Below are 19,037 nucleotides of genomic sequence, written 5' to 3' on the forward strand. Positions count from 1 at the left end.
AGTCTTCTGCTCCTGCGGGAGGTCATTAGATTTCTGTGATCAGGGAGGGGTCTGCAAGGACTGTAACACAGTAAAAACCAGCCACTAGGGAGTCAGACAAAATGGATGGTTGACGCCCCATCCAAAGGGGGCAGCAGCTGCTCAACTACTACTTCTTGTATGAGGGGGCAATGCCAGACATTGCTAGGTCTTCTGAGATTGTAGAAGCAGCTGCAAATCCAGGGTTTCATGTGAAAACTCCTAATTTTTCAATATGGGCCAATTCCGTTGTAATATATATATACTTAAGAAACTGCCAGAACAGAATACATCTATGCCCTGCAAGCAAACAGTGCAGATCTTTGATTCTGATCATTCACAGAGCCAGAGTCTAAGAGGACTAGACCAGGGTTTCCCAACCTCAACACTCTTGACATTTGGGACCAGATGATTCTGTGTAGTGAGGCTGTCCTGTAGGATGGTCAATGGCATTCCTGGCCTCTATCACCAGATGCCCGTATCACCCCACCCCCCAACCAAGTTGTAACAAACAAAAATGTCACCAGTCATTGCTCCATGCCCCGCAGGTGACCATCCCCAGTAGGAGCCACTGGACTAGAGCAACATCCAACTCTCAGCTTCCAGGAGTTTAGTAAAGCGTCACACATAACTCAGACACAGGGTCTCTCGAGTAAGAGCTGCCCTCATAAGTACAGACTTACAGCTGCTTTGGAATCAGAGATCTGGTTTCTAGTTAATGACAGCTCTCTCATTAACTAGCTTGATGACCTCTTGTGAGTCCTCCCTTCCTCATTATTAAACCAGGAATAAATAATATCACCTCTGGGACTTGCTGTTGAGAAGGCAGTGAGATAATTTACACAAAGCTTCTAGCCCAGCAGCTCAACAAGCACCAAAGGCATTTAATAAACATTAACCCTTCCCTGGTGAAAAGGCAGGCAGCCCAGCTTCTGTCGTCAGACACACGTGGGATCCAGAGTTAGAGGCCCTGGCCCCAAGGCCTGCCTCAGCCACTTGGTAGCTGGGCAAGTGTGGGAAGCCACTCTTCCTTCTTTATAAACTAGAAATGATAAGCAACCAGTAGGTGAAAACCAAGCCAGGGGCTTTGGTGCATCGCTTGGTAAGCTAAACCACCACCAGATAAGTGCTGATGATTATTACTATCAGATCTTTGGAAGAGTTCTGAAAAGGAAAGAACATGCTCTTTAACAAATCCAAGAACTGATAATGCGGTAACATCAGGGTAAGGTACAGGAGAAAAAAAAAGAAAACTAGTAACAGGAATCCTTAACCTCCCCGATCCTTTTACGTATACAACCGCCAACTGGTGACCCACACACCAAATCTAGCCTCACACAGTATCATGGTGGTTGTTTAATTTGCATTAAAGGCCACCTGATATTCATTAAAATCCAGATGTTAGGCCTTTCTTGAAAACTCCAAAAGTGGTCCCATAGTCCCACATGCCCCTTTGGTGAGACAAGTGCTGACGGGGGTCCCCTGTGGCCCTCATCTGTTCTAAGTCACTCTGATTTTACTAGCTTGGAGTTTGTAACCTTGATTTATCTAAAGGTTACTGTATGGAAAACATTTGGACCTGAAGGGAGTACTTCAATCTTGGCACAGACCAACACCCAAGGAGACACTCCCTTCCAGAGTCTCACCTAGGTAATAAACTAGCCTACTTAGTCTCTGATTCTTTTTCTTCTTGACACTTCTACCTCATAATTAAATGTTCCTTGAGTTTCTCATGCTGGTATATACCTTCCTCCACTCAGCGATCACCCTCCCCCAAACCACCAACCACCTAAATCCATCCAGTGGCTTATCTGCAACAGGGATTGCTTTTCTTTTTAGAACAGGACTACAAACCTCTTTCTTTTTAGAAGAGAACCACAAAAGACATGTCGTGATACTTCCTGTATCCTGACCAGCACGTCTTCTCCCCTCCTGCTGGTAAGAGCGCCCCAGTTATCTCTGGGGGGCCAGCACTCCCCCATTCCCAGTCCATGTCATTTGGGTGGGGCTCACTCCATTCCCATTTCCAGGGCAAGGCACGTGACACAGCCCGATGCATTCAGAGTCAATCCTGGGGCTCTGGCCACACTGAAAAGTATTCTCTGTCCCTCTGGGACTTGAACTGAGGATGATGGAAAACTGGGCGGAGATGGGGGGGGGGTGTCTCCTTGTGGACACAGCCCATCTAGAGAGTGGAAGCCCTCGATCCAGCCCTGGCTGCAGCTATACTACTTTCGGACTCTTTTGGTCTCATATGAGCCAATCAAATTCCCATCTTTGCTTAAGGTAATTCCAGTCGGGTTCTCTTACAAGCAAAAGAGACATAATCAATACAAGAGAAAAGTGAAAGCTGCACTTAAAGATGGAGGGGAAAGGCTCTGCTCCAATTTTTGCCTGGTTTGTTGGTTTGGTTTTGTTACATCTCTCCATCCACTAACAGTGGAGTTTTCGCTCACTCTATTAGCCATCCCCCTCTAAACACTCATGGCATATAATTATTTTTTGCTTGTCTACCTCTTCTACAAATCTACTGAGTCCCTTCAGGGCAGAAACTGGGTTGTGTTCACTTTTGATTCTTTAATACCTTGAACAATGGCATACAGTGTGGGCTTAACAAGTGCTCCTTGAACGAATGAATCAACCATCCTAATTCTCTTTGGGACACCCATGTCATGAGACCACTGCATTAGCCTTGTGCCTGTGATACACAAACCATTTTCTGAAACAGACTCGTCATCCCATTGTAAACAAATTGCATCATTAGAACTCACTCCTTCCAGCCATTACTAAGTCTCTCACATGTTCATCCCATGGAACCTCGCTGTGGGGTTGCTCACAAGGCCCTCCTTCTTGAGAAGAGGACATTGCCTTGCAAGACTCTATGAATTAATAAGACACCCGATGGGGGTGCCATTCGCACGTGGAACTTCATTTGTGGGCAGAGGGGGCCTTCTGTGCTCTGCAGCCTTCCTCTTGACTCCAACGCGCCCGCTTCTGAGGTCTACCAATAACCCAGTAACACACCATCACAATTCTGGGCTCTCTCTTGCCTCTGTTTTTCCTCCCCAAGCTTTTACAATTACGTGAGTGGAAGAAATACAAATACATCGAGGAAACTGACAGTAGTAAAGCAAAAGCTTCCCCAGTAAACATAAGTTTTTGACTTTGGGAGCATAACTGCCACACCCTTCAGAGCTCTGTAACAGCCTCGGCTTCCCCTGGCATGGAGCAATAAAGATTTTCAAACAGAGTCAAAGGTCAGGGCCAGAATTACAATCCCAGGATGAATCACCATTTACTCTATCCAGTTTTCATTTTCCCATACTTGGGCTCACACCACCAGGGCGATCTGGTAAGAACTACATTTACACTAGATTTGATGATCTTGGTAATGTTTCCACCCGACACTGGGAACCACAGCAGACTCTGGGAAATGAAAGAGAAAGAAAGACAGCCAAGGGCTCTCTCAAAGCATTTAGTTTCCTGGAGAATGATACCAAGTAAAAAGGCAACTTGCATTATAGAAAAACAGGTGCTGGGTGGAATTACAAAAGTGCCCGGGGTTGGGGCCATCCAATCTCTGCTGGAGCACCGGGGAAGGCCTCTTACAGGCAGAGACGTTTGGCTGGAGAGCTGAACAATGAGTTAGGAGGTAGCTACAGGGCAGGTGTGGAGAAAGGAGTCCCAGAGATTTTCAGGTAGGGGCTAACAGGTAAGAATGCTCGGGCTGCTCTGGAAAAGAGGGCCACGTAAGGTGGGAATCCAAGGGAGAAGAGAGAAGCTGCCAGAGGAAGCAGAGGCCAAAGAGACCCTAACAGGCCTGGCAGCTTTAAAAGCCTGAAAACTTTGTGCAAAAAGAGCAGACACCCCTTTCCCGACAGTGTACCAACAGGCCAAAACGACAATGTGACAAGTATGTCTTGACAGTCCCTGAATGTTTGATTTCGCACTACTGGGTCACTAAGAAGGCTAAGGAGGGGGGCGGGGGCGTGGGGGCAGGTAAGAAAACTCACAAGGAATTACCTTATGATTCATTTGCAGATTCTTGGTTGAAACAACAGCCCCTACTACTGCCCTGTCTACCTCCCTGTCAGCATTAGTTCTGCCATTTTCCTACAAATGACAGAAAAGCAGGCACCGCTGGGCTTCAGGGCACAGGCATCAACTCCGGAGACATAAACGCACATTAAGATAATAGGGTGGGGTAGCAACAAAACTAAACAACAAAACCAAGGCACTAAGCAAAGAGTTTGGGGAATGGAGGGAGGCGGGGAACTGAAACCCTAACAAGCAAATTTAGAAAACGGGAGGGGAAGTAAAAGTATTTTCCTACACACACACAAAAAGAGCTGTCCCCACGTGCTCTGGCCAAACCAAACTCCCCCTTTGACTCAACTGCTGAAAAAAAAAAAAAAAAGAAGAAGAAGAAGAAGCCAAAGCTGTGAAAAACTCACACTTTCATACGTCTTCCCAGAATAGTCAGTAGGTACACTACAGAGTACAGCTAACTGCCCTAGAAGACCTTGAAAGATTTGCCCCAGATAACAGGGCACATGACAATCCCCGCGAGGAGCTCCCAGACCCAGCAACCCTTCCTGTTCCAACAACCTGATCGTCTACACCTGCGGGCTCGTCTGTCCTTTCATAATCGATAGTGTTTCCTGTCCAGCATTCAAGCGGTACCAAGGAAACCTGCAGAAGGATCTGCTTCCAAACAGAGTAAGATTTTTTTTTTTTTTTTTGGGTCCAAGGCGTTTCCACAATTCTTTCCTCCTCCCAGTTGCACATTTCTAAATGTCAGGAACTTGGGCAGTCCGGTCCTCAGCACCCCCCCCCCGCCCCGGTTTGCAGACGGCAACGCCTCTCAAGTCCCAGGAAGGCCGTCCCAGGACCCCCCCCCCCAGGCGGATGCGATGCGCCCCAATCGCCCCTTCCTTATTCAGGGCCAGAGGGGCTGCAGCCGTAGGGTCTGCGGCGGCCGGGGCGCCCCGGAAAGGGTGAGAAGGCCGCCCCGGAGCTCGGCACCCGCACGGCTCCGGGCACACCCGACACCAGTTTTCGCCCGGGGCAAAAGCACGACGGGGGCCGCGGAAGGGTCGCGGCCTGCGCCACCGCCTGCCCCCCGGGACCCCAGGCCAGGCGCCCGGGAGCCGCGCCGGCCCGCTGCTTCCCGGCCCTCGGCGGCGGCCCCGAGCTGCACGCCAGGCCGCGGAGTGGCGCAGCCCCGACCGGGGCTCCCGCGGGCCTGGCGCCGGCGGCTGGAGGCCGGAGCGGGGGCGCGCGCCGGGGAGCACCTCCCGCCCCCGCCCCCGCCCCCACGCGCCCCCGCCCCACCCCGCCCCACCCGCCACCCCGCGCCCCCGCCGGCCGGGCGCACTCGCCTGCCCACGGTCTGGTTGGCCAGCTGCTTCATGCGGTTGAACTGCTTCTTCATGGCGGCGGCGGCGGCGGCGGCGGCCGGGCTCGGCCGGAGCTGGGGACGGCCTGGCGAGCCTACATCGCTTCCCGGCGGCGGCGGCGGCTCCCGGGCCGGCGCCCCGCCCTCCCCGCGTCACTTCCAGCGGAGCCGCCCGCCGGGGCCGCCCTGCGGGGTCGGGGCTCTGCGGGCGCCAGGCGGGGGGGGAGCCGCGGGGCCCGCCGCCGCCCACGCCGCCCAGCCCGGCCCCGGCACGCCCGCAGGTGGCGGCGCGGCGTGGGGCAGACGCCCTGCTCTGCGGGGCCGGCCGGGCGCGCTCGGAGCCTCCGGGGCTGCAAATGGCCAAGGTCCCGGGCCGGCCGCCGCTCTGCAATCGGGATCCGCTCTCCTCTCCTCGGGGCGAGGACGCGCGTCACTGTGTGCCCTTGACCTCGATTAATAAACTAATGTTGCGTGGCAACCAGAGTCCGCGGACCGTGGGAGTGGGACACCACGAGGCGGGGAGGAGGGGCCAGGTGCACGTGGGCAGCTCCGGGGCCCACCCGGGACAGCCAGCGCAGCGGGGAGCAGGGGAAGGGGCCGGCCCTGGCGGGGCAGTCGGGGGGACGCGTGGCGGGGGCTGGGGCCGGGGCCGGCCGGGGCCGCAGACGGCCTTCAGAAGGCCCGAGGCCGGGGATCCCTGGGTGGCGCAGCGGTTTGGCGCCTGCCTTTGGCCCAGGGCGCGATCCTGGGGAGCCGGGATCGAGTCCCGCGTTGGGCTCCCGGTGCATGGAGCCTGCTTCTCCCTCTGCCTGTGTCTCTGCCTCTCTCTCTCTCTCTCTCTGTGTGTGTGTGTGTGTGTGTGACGATCATAAATAAATAAAAATTAAAAAAAGAAGAAGGCCCGAGGCCTTGCCTTGCCACTCCCGGCCTGCTGCAGCGGAACCGGGGCGGGCGTTGCCTAGAAACGCATCATTGTCCTTGGGTTCTTAGCCTTGCGCAGGCATCAGTTCTGGGACACTTGGCGGGGTAGTCCGACCGGGCTGGACGCTTTTTGCGAAGTGGACCAGATCGGTTCTATGACCCGCACAAATGCTTTCCTGGACCCGTGGCCTGGGCTCTGTCCTAGGCCGTTTCCGAGGGCAAGCGGACGGCAGTGAGACTTCCATCACCGGCCACAGCTTCAGTGTCACCAGAGATGTGCCGACGAAGGGAAGGGAAAAGGTGGATGAGGTACCTGACTCTGGGAGAAAGGAGGACGAGGTGAGTCGGGTGACCTTAACATCACAGAATGAGAGACTTAAAACTCTGTGTAGTGATCCAGCAGAGAAGTATGAAGCTTCAGAGCTTCAACTAAAGCAGCAGAGTGCTGGCTACCGACATCAGCTCCAAAAGAACCAGGTACAAATAGCACTGCTTAGCGAAAAACCACAAGGGACCGAGGAGGAATTGCTGGGGCCGCGGTCAGCCGCTCCGAGGGTAAACTCTGCAGCTGGTGGCCAACTGTCAGCCATGGAATCTCATTCCCCCAGTTTCGATTTCGGTCATCACGCTTCACCTTTCCACGGTGACGCCGTGGACTTTGCTGATGTGATCTGGTCACAGCAAGAAATAAACAGATTGTCAAGTCAAGTCTTAAGACTTGAGGCCGAAGTCAGTCATTGGAAACGTCTTTCCCAGGCTTCGGTGCAGGGAACGAATAGCCTAGAGCCACTCAAAATCCGCAACCTGCAGAGTACCATCAGGGAACTGGAGCAGAAGCGAAGCAAGGAAATTGAGGATCACCAACTCGAAATGGCAGTACTGCAGAACGTCCACCGGCAGAAGCTCGCAGACGTCATCCGCAGGTACCGCGGAAAACTGAACGGCCTTGAGGAAAAGGTTGAAGAACTGCAAAGCCTGTTACAGAAGGACACCTGTGCAATCAGAGTAGCCGATGACCCTCCGATTGAGCACCTGCAGAAAACCATTCAAGTTCTACAAACTGAAAAAGCAGAGTCTGCCAGGAAAATGGAAGAACTGGAAGAAAGAATACAATCCCTAAGTGACCAACTATCTTCTGCAGAAAGTGAAAGAGACGTTTTGAGGAGAGAACAGGACCAGACACCTGAAGGAAGGACAGACAAGATCGAGGAGTACGAACTGCAGCCTTCCGTTTCAAAGAGACGTGATGCAGGAGTCACGCAGGAGAGCGCTCTTTCAGGGTGTACACCAGTGGAAGAAGGGTTCGGACTGCAGGAAGCACTGTCCCACGCCGGAAAGGGAACGGTGAGACTGTGTGGCGCCGACCAGGGCAACAACGATCTCACGCAAGACGCTCTGAAACTTCCAGAGCGAGTCCACATTGTGGGGCAAGAGAATTCATCGTTAAGCCGAGGAAAGGAAGAACTTGGACCGCCGCTTCCTAAAGTGAACGAGGAACAAGAGGCCACTGAACGCACAGCTCCGGGAGACATCGCCTCGCATTCAGAAGTACATCCGTTAAGACGAGACTCGGAGGCCAACGATCTAAACTTCAATCAGAGGACAACGGAGGAGGAATCCCTGGTAGCCGCGTCAGGGGAACCGTACGGACACGACGGGACCACACTGCCCGGGGCTTCGATGGAAGGCCAGCTACCACAACAAGAAAATGAAGGCAGTAGCATCACCATTAAACTAAGACAAGAGGTCGATGAGGAAGAAAAGAGAGCTTGTCAACCTGAAGATGAGACGAGCGCGACTACAGAGTTAGATGCGCAGAAAGAAAAGTTAATTCAAAGTGAACTGGCGCCTAATGATTTGCATCGGCCAGATCGGTCAGAAAGAGGTCACCTCAACATCCAGAAGGAGGCCTCTGAACCTCAGGAACATAGTAAACAAGACGAGAAGGCCCTCCGTAGTGCCACAGAGGAGCTAACGGAGTCTCTTAAGCAAGACTCTCCCGGTCATCCGGAAGACGACTTAGTTAGAGCGAGGGAAACTGAGCTTAGAAGGCTGGAACAAAAGGTTTCAGAAATGGAGCAGCTGAATGACCTTCTAAACAGACACAGCACTGATCTCAGAGAGGAAAACCACAGGTTGGTCTTGGCGCTCAAAGATACAAGACATCAGCTGGAACAATCTATTCTCCGTGGCAATGAGGATTCTCTGGAAAAAAACACCGCTCTGAGGGCTTTAAAAATCGATAAAGGACATTTAATAGCCAAGCTGTGTCGGGCGGAGAAGAAGCTTTTGGAAGCAACAAACAAGTATGATCAAACCATCAAAGAGTTGTCAAGCACACGTAACCCGGATCATTCGGCCTCACCTCTGGAGCGTGCCCGCTTCGTTCAAGTGGGTCCAGAGAAGGACGTCGAAATATTACACCTCAAGAAGAGTCTCGAGCAAATGGATGCCGACCATAAAGAAACCCAGGAAATCCTGGCCTGCGTTTTGGAGGAACACAAGCCACTGACGCAACTAGTCAAAGAGAAAGACATTTGTATTGACAGCCTTAAAGGAAGTCCAGAGCTTCCAGAGGACCTGGAAACGTGTACCCAAGCCTTAAGAAGAAATGAAATTTTACAGCAAGCCGTGGAGGAAAAAGACACACCCCTCACATCCACGACGAAAGAAAATACTCACCTGAGAGAAGAACTGGAGCGACTAAAACAACAGAGTCAGGCTTTCCCTAAACTCCCAGATGACATCATGGAACTAGAGTGTGAGGTGTTGCAGCTGAATGAACTAAGAGTGGACCTCGAAGACGAAATAAAAGAACAACAGAAGATCATTAACGATCAACAGCAGGGGAGGATACGACTGCTTCATTCCCTGGAAGAGCAGACGCGGGAAGTGGACCATCTTAAAGGCCAGCGGGAGCAGATGACCAGTGAGCACGCTCAGCTCCTTTCCGCCAAAGACGAGGAGATTCAGAATTTGCAAGACACGGTAGAACACGTTAAAGCCCAGCTGGCCGCCCCAGGCCGGCACGTCGCAACACAACCTTCTGACGCTGTCCAAGGCGCGACAAGGCAGCATGACGTCTCTAAAGCCGAGACGGAAAGATCGGCACAAGGAATAGAAGACCAAGAACTGGGAGGGAAGCTTCTAACCGAAAAGAACATCCGGCTGACTGAACAGACCGATCCGCTGTCCCAGGATGACCTCGGCAAACTAACTCGGATCATCGAGCAAAAAGATGCGGAGATTCAGGGTCTTCGGAGCAGAATATCTGCGGCTTCTCACGGCCAGCACGTAGAGCAGCTTCAGCGGCAGTTGCAAGAGTCTGCTCCGCAAAGCGAACGGGCACTGGCTGTCTTAGAGGACAAAACGAGAGAGAATAGCAATCTGAAGAGAGAGTATCACAAAGTGATAGACGTAATTGCGTCCAGAGAAGCAGACCTCAGGAAAACGCAAGAGGAAAATAAAAAGCTGGCCACTCGAATTGAAAATCGTGGTCAGGATATGTTTAGAGAAACGATTCGGCATTTATCCCACATTATTCGAGAGAGAGACCTCGAAGTCGACGCCTTAAGGCAGAAGTGTCAGACTTTATTGACAATTCTGCAAACACCCAGCACCGCTGATGAGGTTCCAGGCGTGCCCGTGCATCGGTTCAAGGAGCTTCTAGAGGAACGGGACACATTCAGGCAGCGAGTGAAGATAATGGAAGAGTGGAAGCAGCAGGTGGCGGCCACAGTACAAAATATGAAGCGCGAGTCACCCCGGCTTCAGGAGCTTCTTCGACAACAGCAGGTGCGGGCCTTAACCGACATCGACGGTGATTCTGAGCTAGAGACGACCTATAGGGACGTGATCAGAGATTACAGAGGAAATGAAAACAGCCTAAGGAATCTGGAGAAGGAACTGGCACAAATTCAGCTCCGCGTCGGGGAGCTCTGCAACGCCCAGGATCGCCTTCTGGGGAAGCTTGACGTGAGCTGCCTCCAGCCCTCCACCCAGTCCTCAGAGTCGGAGGAACCTCTGAAGGCCTTTACATCGGACTCAGCGACTGAGTCTCCTCCGTGGCTCCAAGAGGAGGTGGAAGAGCTGAGGAAGTCAGTGCAAGACCGAGAGACGACGATTCGAACCCTGCAGGAAGACAACCAGAGGCTGATGCATCGCGCTGCTGCCGCGTCAGAACGCGAACGCAAAGCACGCGAACGCGCCGATTCCGAAATCCAGCAGCTGAGGGAGGAAGAGGCGGTTCTACACAACTTAATCCAGGCTAAAGAGCTCCTGATCCAGGCGAACAGCGAGGAGTTGCATTCCTTAACGCAGGACCTCACTGGCCAAGCGAGTGAAAATGAGCTGTTGAGGCAGGCGGTGAGAAACCTGAAGGAGAGAATAGCCGATCTGGAGACGGACGTGTGCCAACTGAAAGAGGAAAACGAAAAAAGAGCGGAATCCTCTAGGGAAAAGGAAGCAGAAAAGCAGGCACTGCAAGAGGCCAACGTGAGGCTTTCGAGGATGTGGCAAGAGGAGGAATCCCGCCACGCTGCGATCGAAGCCAAGGCACTTGCTCTGCAGCAACTACTGAGAGAGCGAGAAGAGGGCGAGGCCCGGGGACGGAATCAGCTTCCAGATGCAGCTACGTCGTCGCGGGAAAAGGCGGTCGTGTTCCAGCAGGAGAGTGTTCCAGCAGGAGTCCCGTTGGCGCTGAAACGCAAACAGAGGGAAAACTGTGCCCTCCAGGATGAGCTTCAGCAGCTGCGTGACAAGGAATCACACCCGAACCAGGAGCTGGGGAGAACGCGTCACCGCGCTGTGGAATCGGAGGACGCTCGGCAGCGTGGGTCTCTGCCGGCAGAAGACAAAGTGGCTAAGCTGCAAAAAGAAGTCACGGTGCTGGAGGAAAAGCTGGCGGTGTCCTCCAATGCCACGGCGAGTGCGACCCACCAGGCCAGTATGCAGGTGGAGTCCCTGCGGGACCAACTGCGCCTCATCACCCGACAGAAAGAGGAAACCGCGGCGCGGCTTTCTGCCTCGCAGGAACAAGGAAAGCAGTACGCTCAAACACTAGCCAGTCTCAAGTCGGAGGTAGCCGAGTGGATGGGAAAGACAGACACTCTACAAGGAAAACTGACGTCCTTACAGGCACGATTCACTACAACAAACACCGTCTTGGACCTGAAGGAAGACGAACTGGAGGAACTCAGAAAACAGAACGAGGTCCAGCAGGAAGTACTGGATGAGACGCACAAGAAACTGATGAACCTCGTAAGCCGCTCTGAAGGAATGGTGGACAAAACCCTAGTAAGGAGACTCTTACTGGGATACTTTCAGGCGCCTCAAAAGGATCGGCCTGAAGCACTGCGGCGGATGGGAGGCACCCTAGGGATCAAGGAGGAAGACGTGCGGCAGCTTTGCAGGGAAGAGCAAGGTGGGGTTATCAGATGCACGACTGGGGGGCCTGGATCCAAAAGTACCCCCAAGCCCCCCGTGAAGCCAGATCCCCAACCGACGCCCAAGAGCTCCTTTGCAGGGCTTTTTGTCAACTTCCTACAAGGGGAATCCGATTTAGCTCTTCCGCCACGCAGTCCCTCTGCTGCTGACAAGAAGCCTCCAGATTCGGTAGGAAAAGGAAAAGGCACTAAGGAAAAAGGCCCACGGCGGCACACAATCACCCTGGGATCCACACCCCCAAAGAAAGCTGCCAAGCCCCGCGCCACAGCTGTCTCTCTTACTGACCCACGTGGACCGGAAACTGACGGATCACGGCATCTTCTCCTAAATGCTGTGACTAATGCTTTACCCACGTACACACCCTTGATACTCTCACCTGCCAGCGAGGTTGGGAGCGCGGCCAGAGGCCTCTCAAACCAATAGAGGAGTCTCAAGCCCGAGACCACACGGCGCGTCCAAGAACACAGGTCACTGTGTGCGTCCCTCATCCCAAGAGAGCCTTTTGCAAAACGTACCATACGTTTGCAGTTTTGCTTTCAGCCTAATAAACATATTCTTACGTGACTTCTTTTAAAGTGTCTTGTACTGACTGCAGACGTATGGATTTGCCAACTTCAAAGAGGGCTTGCTTCTCATGAGAGACGACATGGGTGGGGGTTTGGGTTAGGAGGCTGTGGTCAACGGATACTTCCAATAGTGTTGGCGATGTTTTCATTTCTTTTGTACAAGGAGCACGTATCTACCGATACCTCGGGGAATGAAAACATCGACCCGTTTTTATGGTTTCTTAAGGTTTTCTTTTTGGATTCACGAGAGAGGCCGACACACCCGCAGAGGGAGAAGCAGGCTCCACGCGGGGGAGCCTGATGCGGGACCCCATCCCAGTTCCTTGGGATCAGGACCTGAGCCAAAGGCGGATGCTCAACCACCGAGCCACCCCGGGGCCTCTCAACCGGTTTTAATGTCAAACACACGAGCGCGTACTACTCCTCGTATGAGAGGGGAGGTGCATGGCATGCTCGAAAGTACAACATGAATTATTTCAAAAGAAAAATTCAAGTTCCATTTCCCAGCTAGGTAGGTCCCATTTCTTTTTCCTTTGATTTCTAATCCACCCCCCCTCCCCCGATGCTTTTTCTGTTGCCTAGAAAATCCCTCTATGAGTAACCTGATTTCTGTCGGGCCTATTAGAGATACACGACTATTTGGGAGTAGACCATTCTCCGACTTGCTGTTTCCTAACTTCAGTCTGCTTTAGAGACCTTTCCAAACGTGAATCCATCCCTACTGGCAGAAACTCTGCTGTTTACGAACGTAGCCTGAATTTTTGAAGTAGCTCCCCTTGATCAGCATTTGGGTGGCTGTTCGTCCAGATGTTCACGGTCATCTCCCTTGTTCATTTCCCAAGAAGCCATTCCAAAGCTTCATTTGCAGTTCAGGGCTAATTGCTCCAGTGTACCCTGGAAACGATCCATTCAGACTTCTTTAAAGATCTCATTCCGCTAATTTTCCATTCTGCTTTTTCGTCAGCCCTCCAAATATCTTCATTCTTTCCCTCCCTTTCTGTTCCCACTGCCCTCGTTCACCTACTCCTCTCTCTCTTACATGGACCCATGCCATCGATTCCCTTGTGAACTTGCCGGTTCCACTCTTGGCCTCCCTTGAATCCGTTCTCCGCCTTGCTGACAGGGTGAACCAAGGTGAAAATCGGATGTTACTTCCCTGCTGGACTTGTTTTAGCGGGAGTTTAAACTGTAACAGACCATCCAATCCTCGCCTTTGGGACCTTCCTACCAGCCCATCAGAACCAAAGGCAGAAGCTTAACCGACTGAGCCATCCAGGTGCCCCTGGAGTTGTATGTCTTTAACAGATGTGTCAAACAAATGTCCTCATGGTAGGATGTCATCAATGTGATGTCATATCTATATTCCCAGGGAAAGATGGAAGCAGTTAAGATCCTGCCTGCAAAGATTTGTGTGATAGCAGAACGGTATGGGGTCCCCGCGGATAATAAGGGAAAACTATCACCTTCAAGGTGTCTGCCTGGATGTTGACATAGGCACTGAACAGAACATATTGGCCAAATAAATCTGTAATAGCAATGTATTCACCATCTTTAAATCTGCTAGGCTCCCAGGTGTTCTTTTTTCTTTTTCTTTCTTTAAAAGATTTAATTATCTTTAATAGAGAAAGAGAGAGTGAATGAGAGGGCCCACATGTGAGCAGGGAGGAGGGCACACAGGGAGAGAGAATCCCAAACCAACTCCAATCTGAGCAGGGAGCCCAACACGGGGCTCGATCCTGTGTCCCCGAGATCATGACCTGAGCTGAAAGGTTAACCCACTGAGACACCCAGATGCTCCTAGGGGTCACAGGTGTTTTAAGGGTACCAGGTTTATTTTCCTCAGGTATGGTAAGACAGGAAGATCTAAAACACCGTCACAAAGTATTTAGACTCACTGTTCCCAAGAAAGGAGGTCCTGAGAGCCATGGAGGGCCACGCAGGGAAGCCTCAGGGTCAGTCAGAAGAAAGAGTGTGTGAAGGGAAAGCATGGGAAGACCCTTCAGAGTGGTTTCTGTGGGAAGGCACACTTGAGGCAGGGTCAGCAGGCTTAGGAGTGACTAGCTTGAATCATTTCAGTGGGCTCTGAGGCATAGTGTGTCTCGAGTTCTGTGTCCCTGCCCCTGGGTTGGTCAGGACAGGGGTAGTAGCCCAGAGTATTAGAGCTTCTTGGAGGAGGTGGTTAGGGGTGAGGGCTCTGAATCGGTTGGTTGACATATGAAAAGTGTGCTCACAGGCAAGCCCTTGACCATCTTCAGGAAGTCACCAAGCCTGCCAGGGACAGTACCTCCAAAGTGGGCAAGGCCTGAGATGTGAAAGCATTAACTACAGAAGTTAGACAATATGGTAATTATATCAGGTATAACCATAATTTGAACCCTAGTATTAAGTCCATGAAGCTTTGCCAACTGGGGCATCTCAGCGGACGCTCACGTTAATTCAGAACTTTTGTTGTAGAGACACAAAAGCCAATCGGCTTCCTTTTATCATTTGCCATATAAATTATTTTAGGAAATTTTGGATTTCCAATTGAATCAACTTGTCAACCCTTGTTGAATTAATTTGGGGGCCGGGGGACTCCTTTGGATCACTTTACATTCTTCCATTCAACTTCCTTTTTTTTTTGGTTTGTTACTGGATATACTTGTGGGTGGCAGAGTGTCTTTTTACCCTGCTCGTATTTCTGTTTTTTTCTTCCAGTCTCAAAGCAGCATCAGTAGGATTAGGGCCTTTGTCATGGCAATGGTCGTATGGTTTAGAGACTCCAGGCTTAAGTCAGAGTGTGAATTGTTGCCTTCACTGTGCCACAGGGATGCCTTGGATGCTTCCCCCCAACCATGAGGATCGGGATCTTTTGCCAAAGAGGTGTAGGCAGTGGAGTGGTGCACTGGAAGAGCGCAGGACCTGCAGCCCAGAGGCTGAGGAATAAAAACCATCTTCTGCTACAGGCCTGCTTTCCGTCAGTAGCCACTGCTTCTCATTCCCCCCTTCCCTCTGTACAGATGCCCTCAGGATACATTTTTTCATTTCTAGCCACATAAAGTCATGAGTTTTTTTGTCTGTCTCCATACAACCACACATCGGGAACATTTCTGGGTGTTTTCTATGGAGGAAGGGAGCTGGGGGTGGGTAGGCCCCACAGATGACTATCCTCTTCCTGTGGGAATGCCAGTCTCCCCAGCGTCGGAGTCCATAGCTAGTAAGACCATTTTGCTTATGGCCAGAGTGAGAGCCTCAAGCCCCTTGATCACAAGATTAGCCCTTCAACGTGCTGATAAGCACCAGCACTAGGCAAAATTCAGCTATGTCGCTTAGGGGTTGTGCACTGGGAGAGAAGTAGAATATCAAACGCCCCTCTCTCCACTTTTTTTTTTCATCAGTCCTGGGTCATGGGCTGCCATAGATGTGTACCTCAAAACCCTTAGGGCTCAGGGAGCCCATGATAAAGGCATGAGGTGTGGTTGTCACCTCTGAAGCCAGTTAGCGAAGGACCAGGTCAAGCTGACCAGGTGTCCTCAGTTAAGGTTAAGATGCCAAAGGACGCCTGGGGGGTCCAGCAGTTAAGTGTCTGCCTTCGGCTCAGGGGGTGATCCTAGAGTCATGGGATCGAGTCTCATGTCAGGCTCCCTGCATGCAGCCTGCTTCTCCGTCTGCCTAGGTCTCTGCCTCATTATTTCTCTCTGTGTCTCTCATAAATAAATGAATAATTTTTTCAAAAGAGTTTAAGATGCCAATTGTTTTATTCACCTTCTCATCACTCCCTTGGTGACAGAGAGATTCCTGCTCCAGACTTATGGGGATCATTTGACACCAGAGGGAGTGATTGACAGTCATTTACTAGTCAATACATACTCACGGGCCAGGGGAGGAGGATACCACACACCACGCAGGACTTCACTTGTGGACAGAGTGAATGATCACATGCTTCGAAGGTAAGTCTTTGTGGTAACAAGAGGGCGGGGATGGGGATCCCTGGGTGGCGCAGCGGTCTGGCACCTGCCTTTGGCCCAGGGCGCGATCCTGGAGACCTGGGATCGAATCCCACATCGGGCTCCCAGTGCATGGAGCCTGCTTCTCCCTCTGCCTATGTCTCTGCCTCTCTCTCTCTCTCTCTGTGTGACTGTCATAAATAAATAAAAATTAAAAAAAAAAAACAAGAGGGCAGGGAAAGTTCTGGTTCCCATGCGAGGGCATGGCTGACTGGTTTGTTTGAATAAAACAGTGGGCTTACAGGGAACTGAATGCTTCTATGCAAAAATCAACAGGTATTACGTCTGGTCCCTGTGAGAAGAAGGGTTTTTGGTTAGGATGTCTTCCCTGTGAGGGAAGAGGGAGAGGAGAACCTGCATTAGGTGACGTAATCTTCTCTTTGATTTTCCCAGGTGTTAGACAGCTTTTAACACTGAATCTGAATTTCAGGACTTCTGCCACACGAGGTCACGAAACAGTTATTCTTCCTAGAATGAATCATTGAATTTCATAGTGAATGTTGATACAATCAATCAATCAATCAATCAATCAATCAACACGTACAAGGGAGCTGCATTTCTCTATGCTAGCAATGAACGTGTGGGCACCACGGTCAAAAAATACACTCCTCATTACTAGCAAAACTAAAATACTGAGGGATAAATCTAACACAGCATGATCAGAGCATGCACACTGAAAGCTATTTAGCACTGAAAAGGAAGCCAAAGACATAAATAATGGAGAGATATAGCATGTTCATGAATTGGAAGACAAAGGATAGTAAAGATGTGAATTCTCCCCAGATTGATACAGAGATTTAATTCAATTCCTATCAAAATCCAAAACTTTTCTTTGGTAGAGATAGATGAGATTATTCTCAGATTTATGTGGGAAGACAAAGGAATTGGAGTAGTTTCAAAAAGAATTTTGAAAATAAAGTGGGAACATTCCACCTACCCAGTTTCAAAGGTTATCAGATATTATAATAACAGAGACTGTGTGGCACTTGCAGAAGGGCAGATACACAGATCAATGGAAGAGAACAAAGAACCCAGGAGAGTTCCCATAAATATACCCACGTGATTTTTGAAAAAGGTGCAAAAGCAATCGAGTGGAGAAGAGAGAGCCTTTTGACAGATGATAGCCACTGGAAGCTTGAGATGAAATCACAGGCCCCCAAACTCAGAAAACAGCACCAGCAGAGAAGGAAAATGGTGGTTTAACTGAGTTACTACCAGGTGGTGTTGGGAGAGGAGGCGTAGCTTGTGGACAGCTCGGGAAGCAAGTTGCAAGCACTTGATGACAGTTTCTTTCATCTTTGTGAATTGAGATACCCCCGATGGATCAATTCCACAGACTCTGAAGACTTTCCCGTCAGCTCCCACCGTGCAACCTCCGGTCCCCCTAACTGAACATCCAGTGCTCTGGACTCCACTAGCCTTCCCATTAGCATCCTCGTCAGCTGGTATGAGATGGCAAGATGGGTCTCAGGAGCTCCAAGAGTACGTCCTCCCAATCTGGCAAAAAGGAGAGCTCGCCTGGTCTAGCCACTCCCTTCCATTGGACTCCTGGAATTCATTTTGATTGGACAAACCCAGCAGCACTGTCCCCAGCTCTGAAGCCTAGTGAGGGTGGCTTTGTGTGTGACTGGCTGGGCCTCGGTATGTTTCCATCCTGTTTCAGGCATGGCCTCGCCTGATCCACACGGATTGATAGGAGGTTTTCGTTCTACGTGATAAACACAGGCTGTTGCAGAATTAAAAACGGTGAATAGACAAAAGAACAAATGTCTCCTTCAGCCTCTTGGGGGAGACGCTTCATGGTCGGCAATGCCTGCTTTTAGCTCCCAATGGTAATGTTCACAAGGGTTTCAAGTTTCAGTTTCTCTTTTCTGGACTTTGTCAGAGGGGGCAGATTAGTTGGTGGTGAACTTTCTCGGACGTCGTCTCATGGCGTTCTTTATGACCGCCCTGGTATAGTCTCATGTTTGAAGGCCTCAGACGGCCTGAGAGAGCTAAGCTTCCAGGACCAAAGTCCACTCCAGTGTCATCAAGTTCTAGCCCTTCACCAGCAACTTAAATGAGTTGGTCCTGCCTGCACGGAGCCTTTGGGGTGGCCCTCAGGGAAACACTGACCAAAGTCCTCTGAATCAAGGGCTCAGCAAGGAGCGGAGGTGATAAAGCAACAGATGCTTCTAAAGTGACAGAGGCATATCAACAGCTGCCTCCACCTTCTTCCAAGTACTCTCAGCCTCACCATCCACACCTATGAGATTTACACCTTAAACTGGTTGCCGTTACACTTATTTTTTACCCCCACCCATGGAATGTGTACACTGCTGAGCTGGGAGACTGATTCAGTGGTTTGCGTTACCCTCTTGGCAGAAGATGATTCAGAGAAAGTGGTGTATTTCATCTCACCACTCCCCCTGGCAAGGCTCCCTAACCTCAGCCTTCCCCACTATCATTTCTTCTTTGGGTTACAATGAGCTCTCTGCCCTCCATTAAATAATAAGCAAGCTTTTGATATCTAATGTTGTCATAAGATATGTGCATTGGCTTTTTATTGCTATTTTGCTTGTGCGTGTCTGTGTGGGTGCGTGAGTGTGTGTGTGTGTGTGTGTGAGAAAGTGATCCAAGGTTCTTATTGTTTGAGTATATCCATTCGGTGCTCCTGACAGAGCAATGGAACATACAAACACTCTTGTGTATCTAGAAACCGTT

At 51.0% G+C, this 19,037-nt stretch overlaps 2 protein-coding genes across 2 annotated transcripts in view; one reads left to right on the plus strand and one right to left on the minus strand.

Moving 5' to 3' along the window:
- The window catches only part of LOC129519443 (rho GTPase-activating protein 17), a 95,097-nt gene extending 89,516 nt beyond the window's left edge, over positions 1 to 5,581 (minus strand). Inside the window, exon 1 of the mRNA XM_055339952.1 lies at positions 5,400 to 5,581. Within this exon, the coding sequence (XP_055195927.1) occupies positions 5,400 to 5,452 (53 nt within the window). The 5' untranslated portion in view covers positions 5,453 to 5,581. The remainder of the gene's footprint in view (positions 1 to 5,399) is intronic.
- A 924-nt stretch (positions 5,582 to 6,505) lies between these two features.
- LOC129519860 (thyroid receptor-interacting protein 11-like) lies at positions 6,506 to 18,847 on the plus strand. The gene is made up of 4 exons (XM_055340692.1): positions 6,506 to 6,676; positions 7,094 to 12,859; positions 16,118 to 16,277; positions 16,728 to 18,847. The coding sequence occupies exons 1-2, from the start codon at positions 6,506 to 6,508 to the stop codon at positions 12,203 to 12,205; spliced, it is 5,283 nt and encodes a 1,760-aa protein (XP_055196667.1). The 3' UTR covers positions 12,206 to 12,859; positions 16,118 to 16,277; positions 16,728 to 18,847.
- Positions 18,848 to 19,037: the final 190 nt, after the last annotated feature.

Source organism: Nyctereutes procyonoides, unplaced genomic scaffold (assembly GCF_905146905.1).
Source record: "Nyctereutes procyonoides isolate TBG_1078 unplaced genomic scaffold, NYPRO_anot_genome, whole genome shotgun sequence".
Taxonomy (NCBI): domain Eukaryota; kingdom Metazoa; phylum Chordata; class Mammalia; order Carnivora; family Canidae; genus Nyctereutes; species Nyctereutes procyonoides.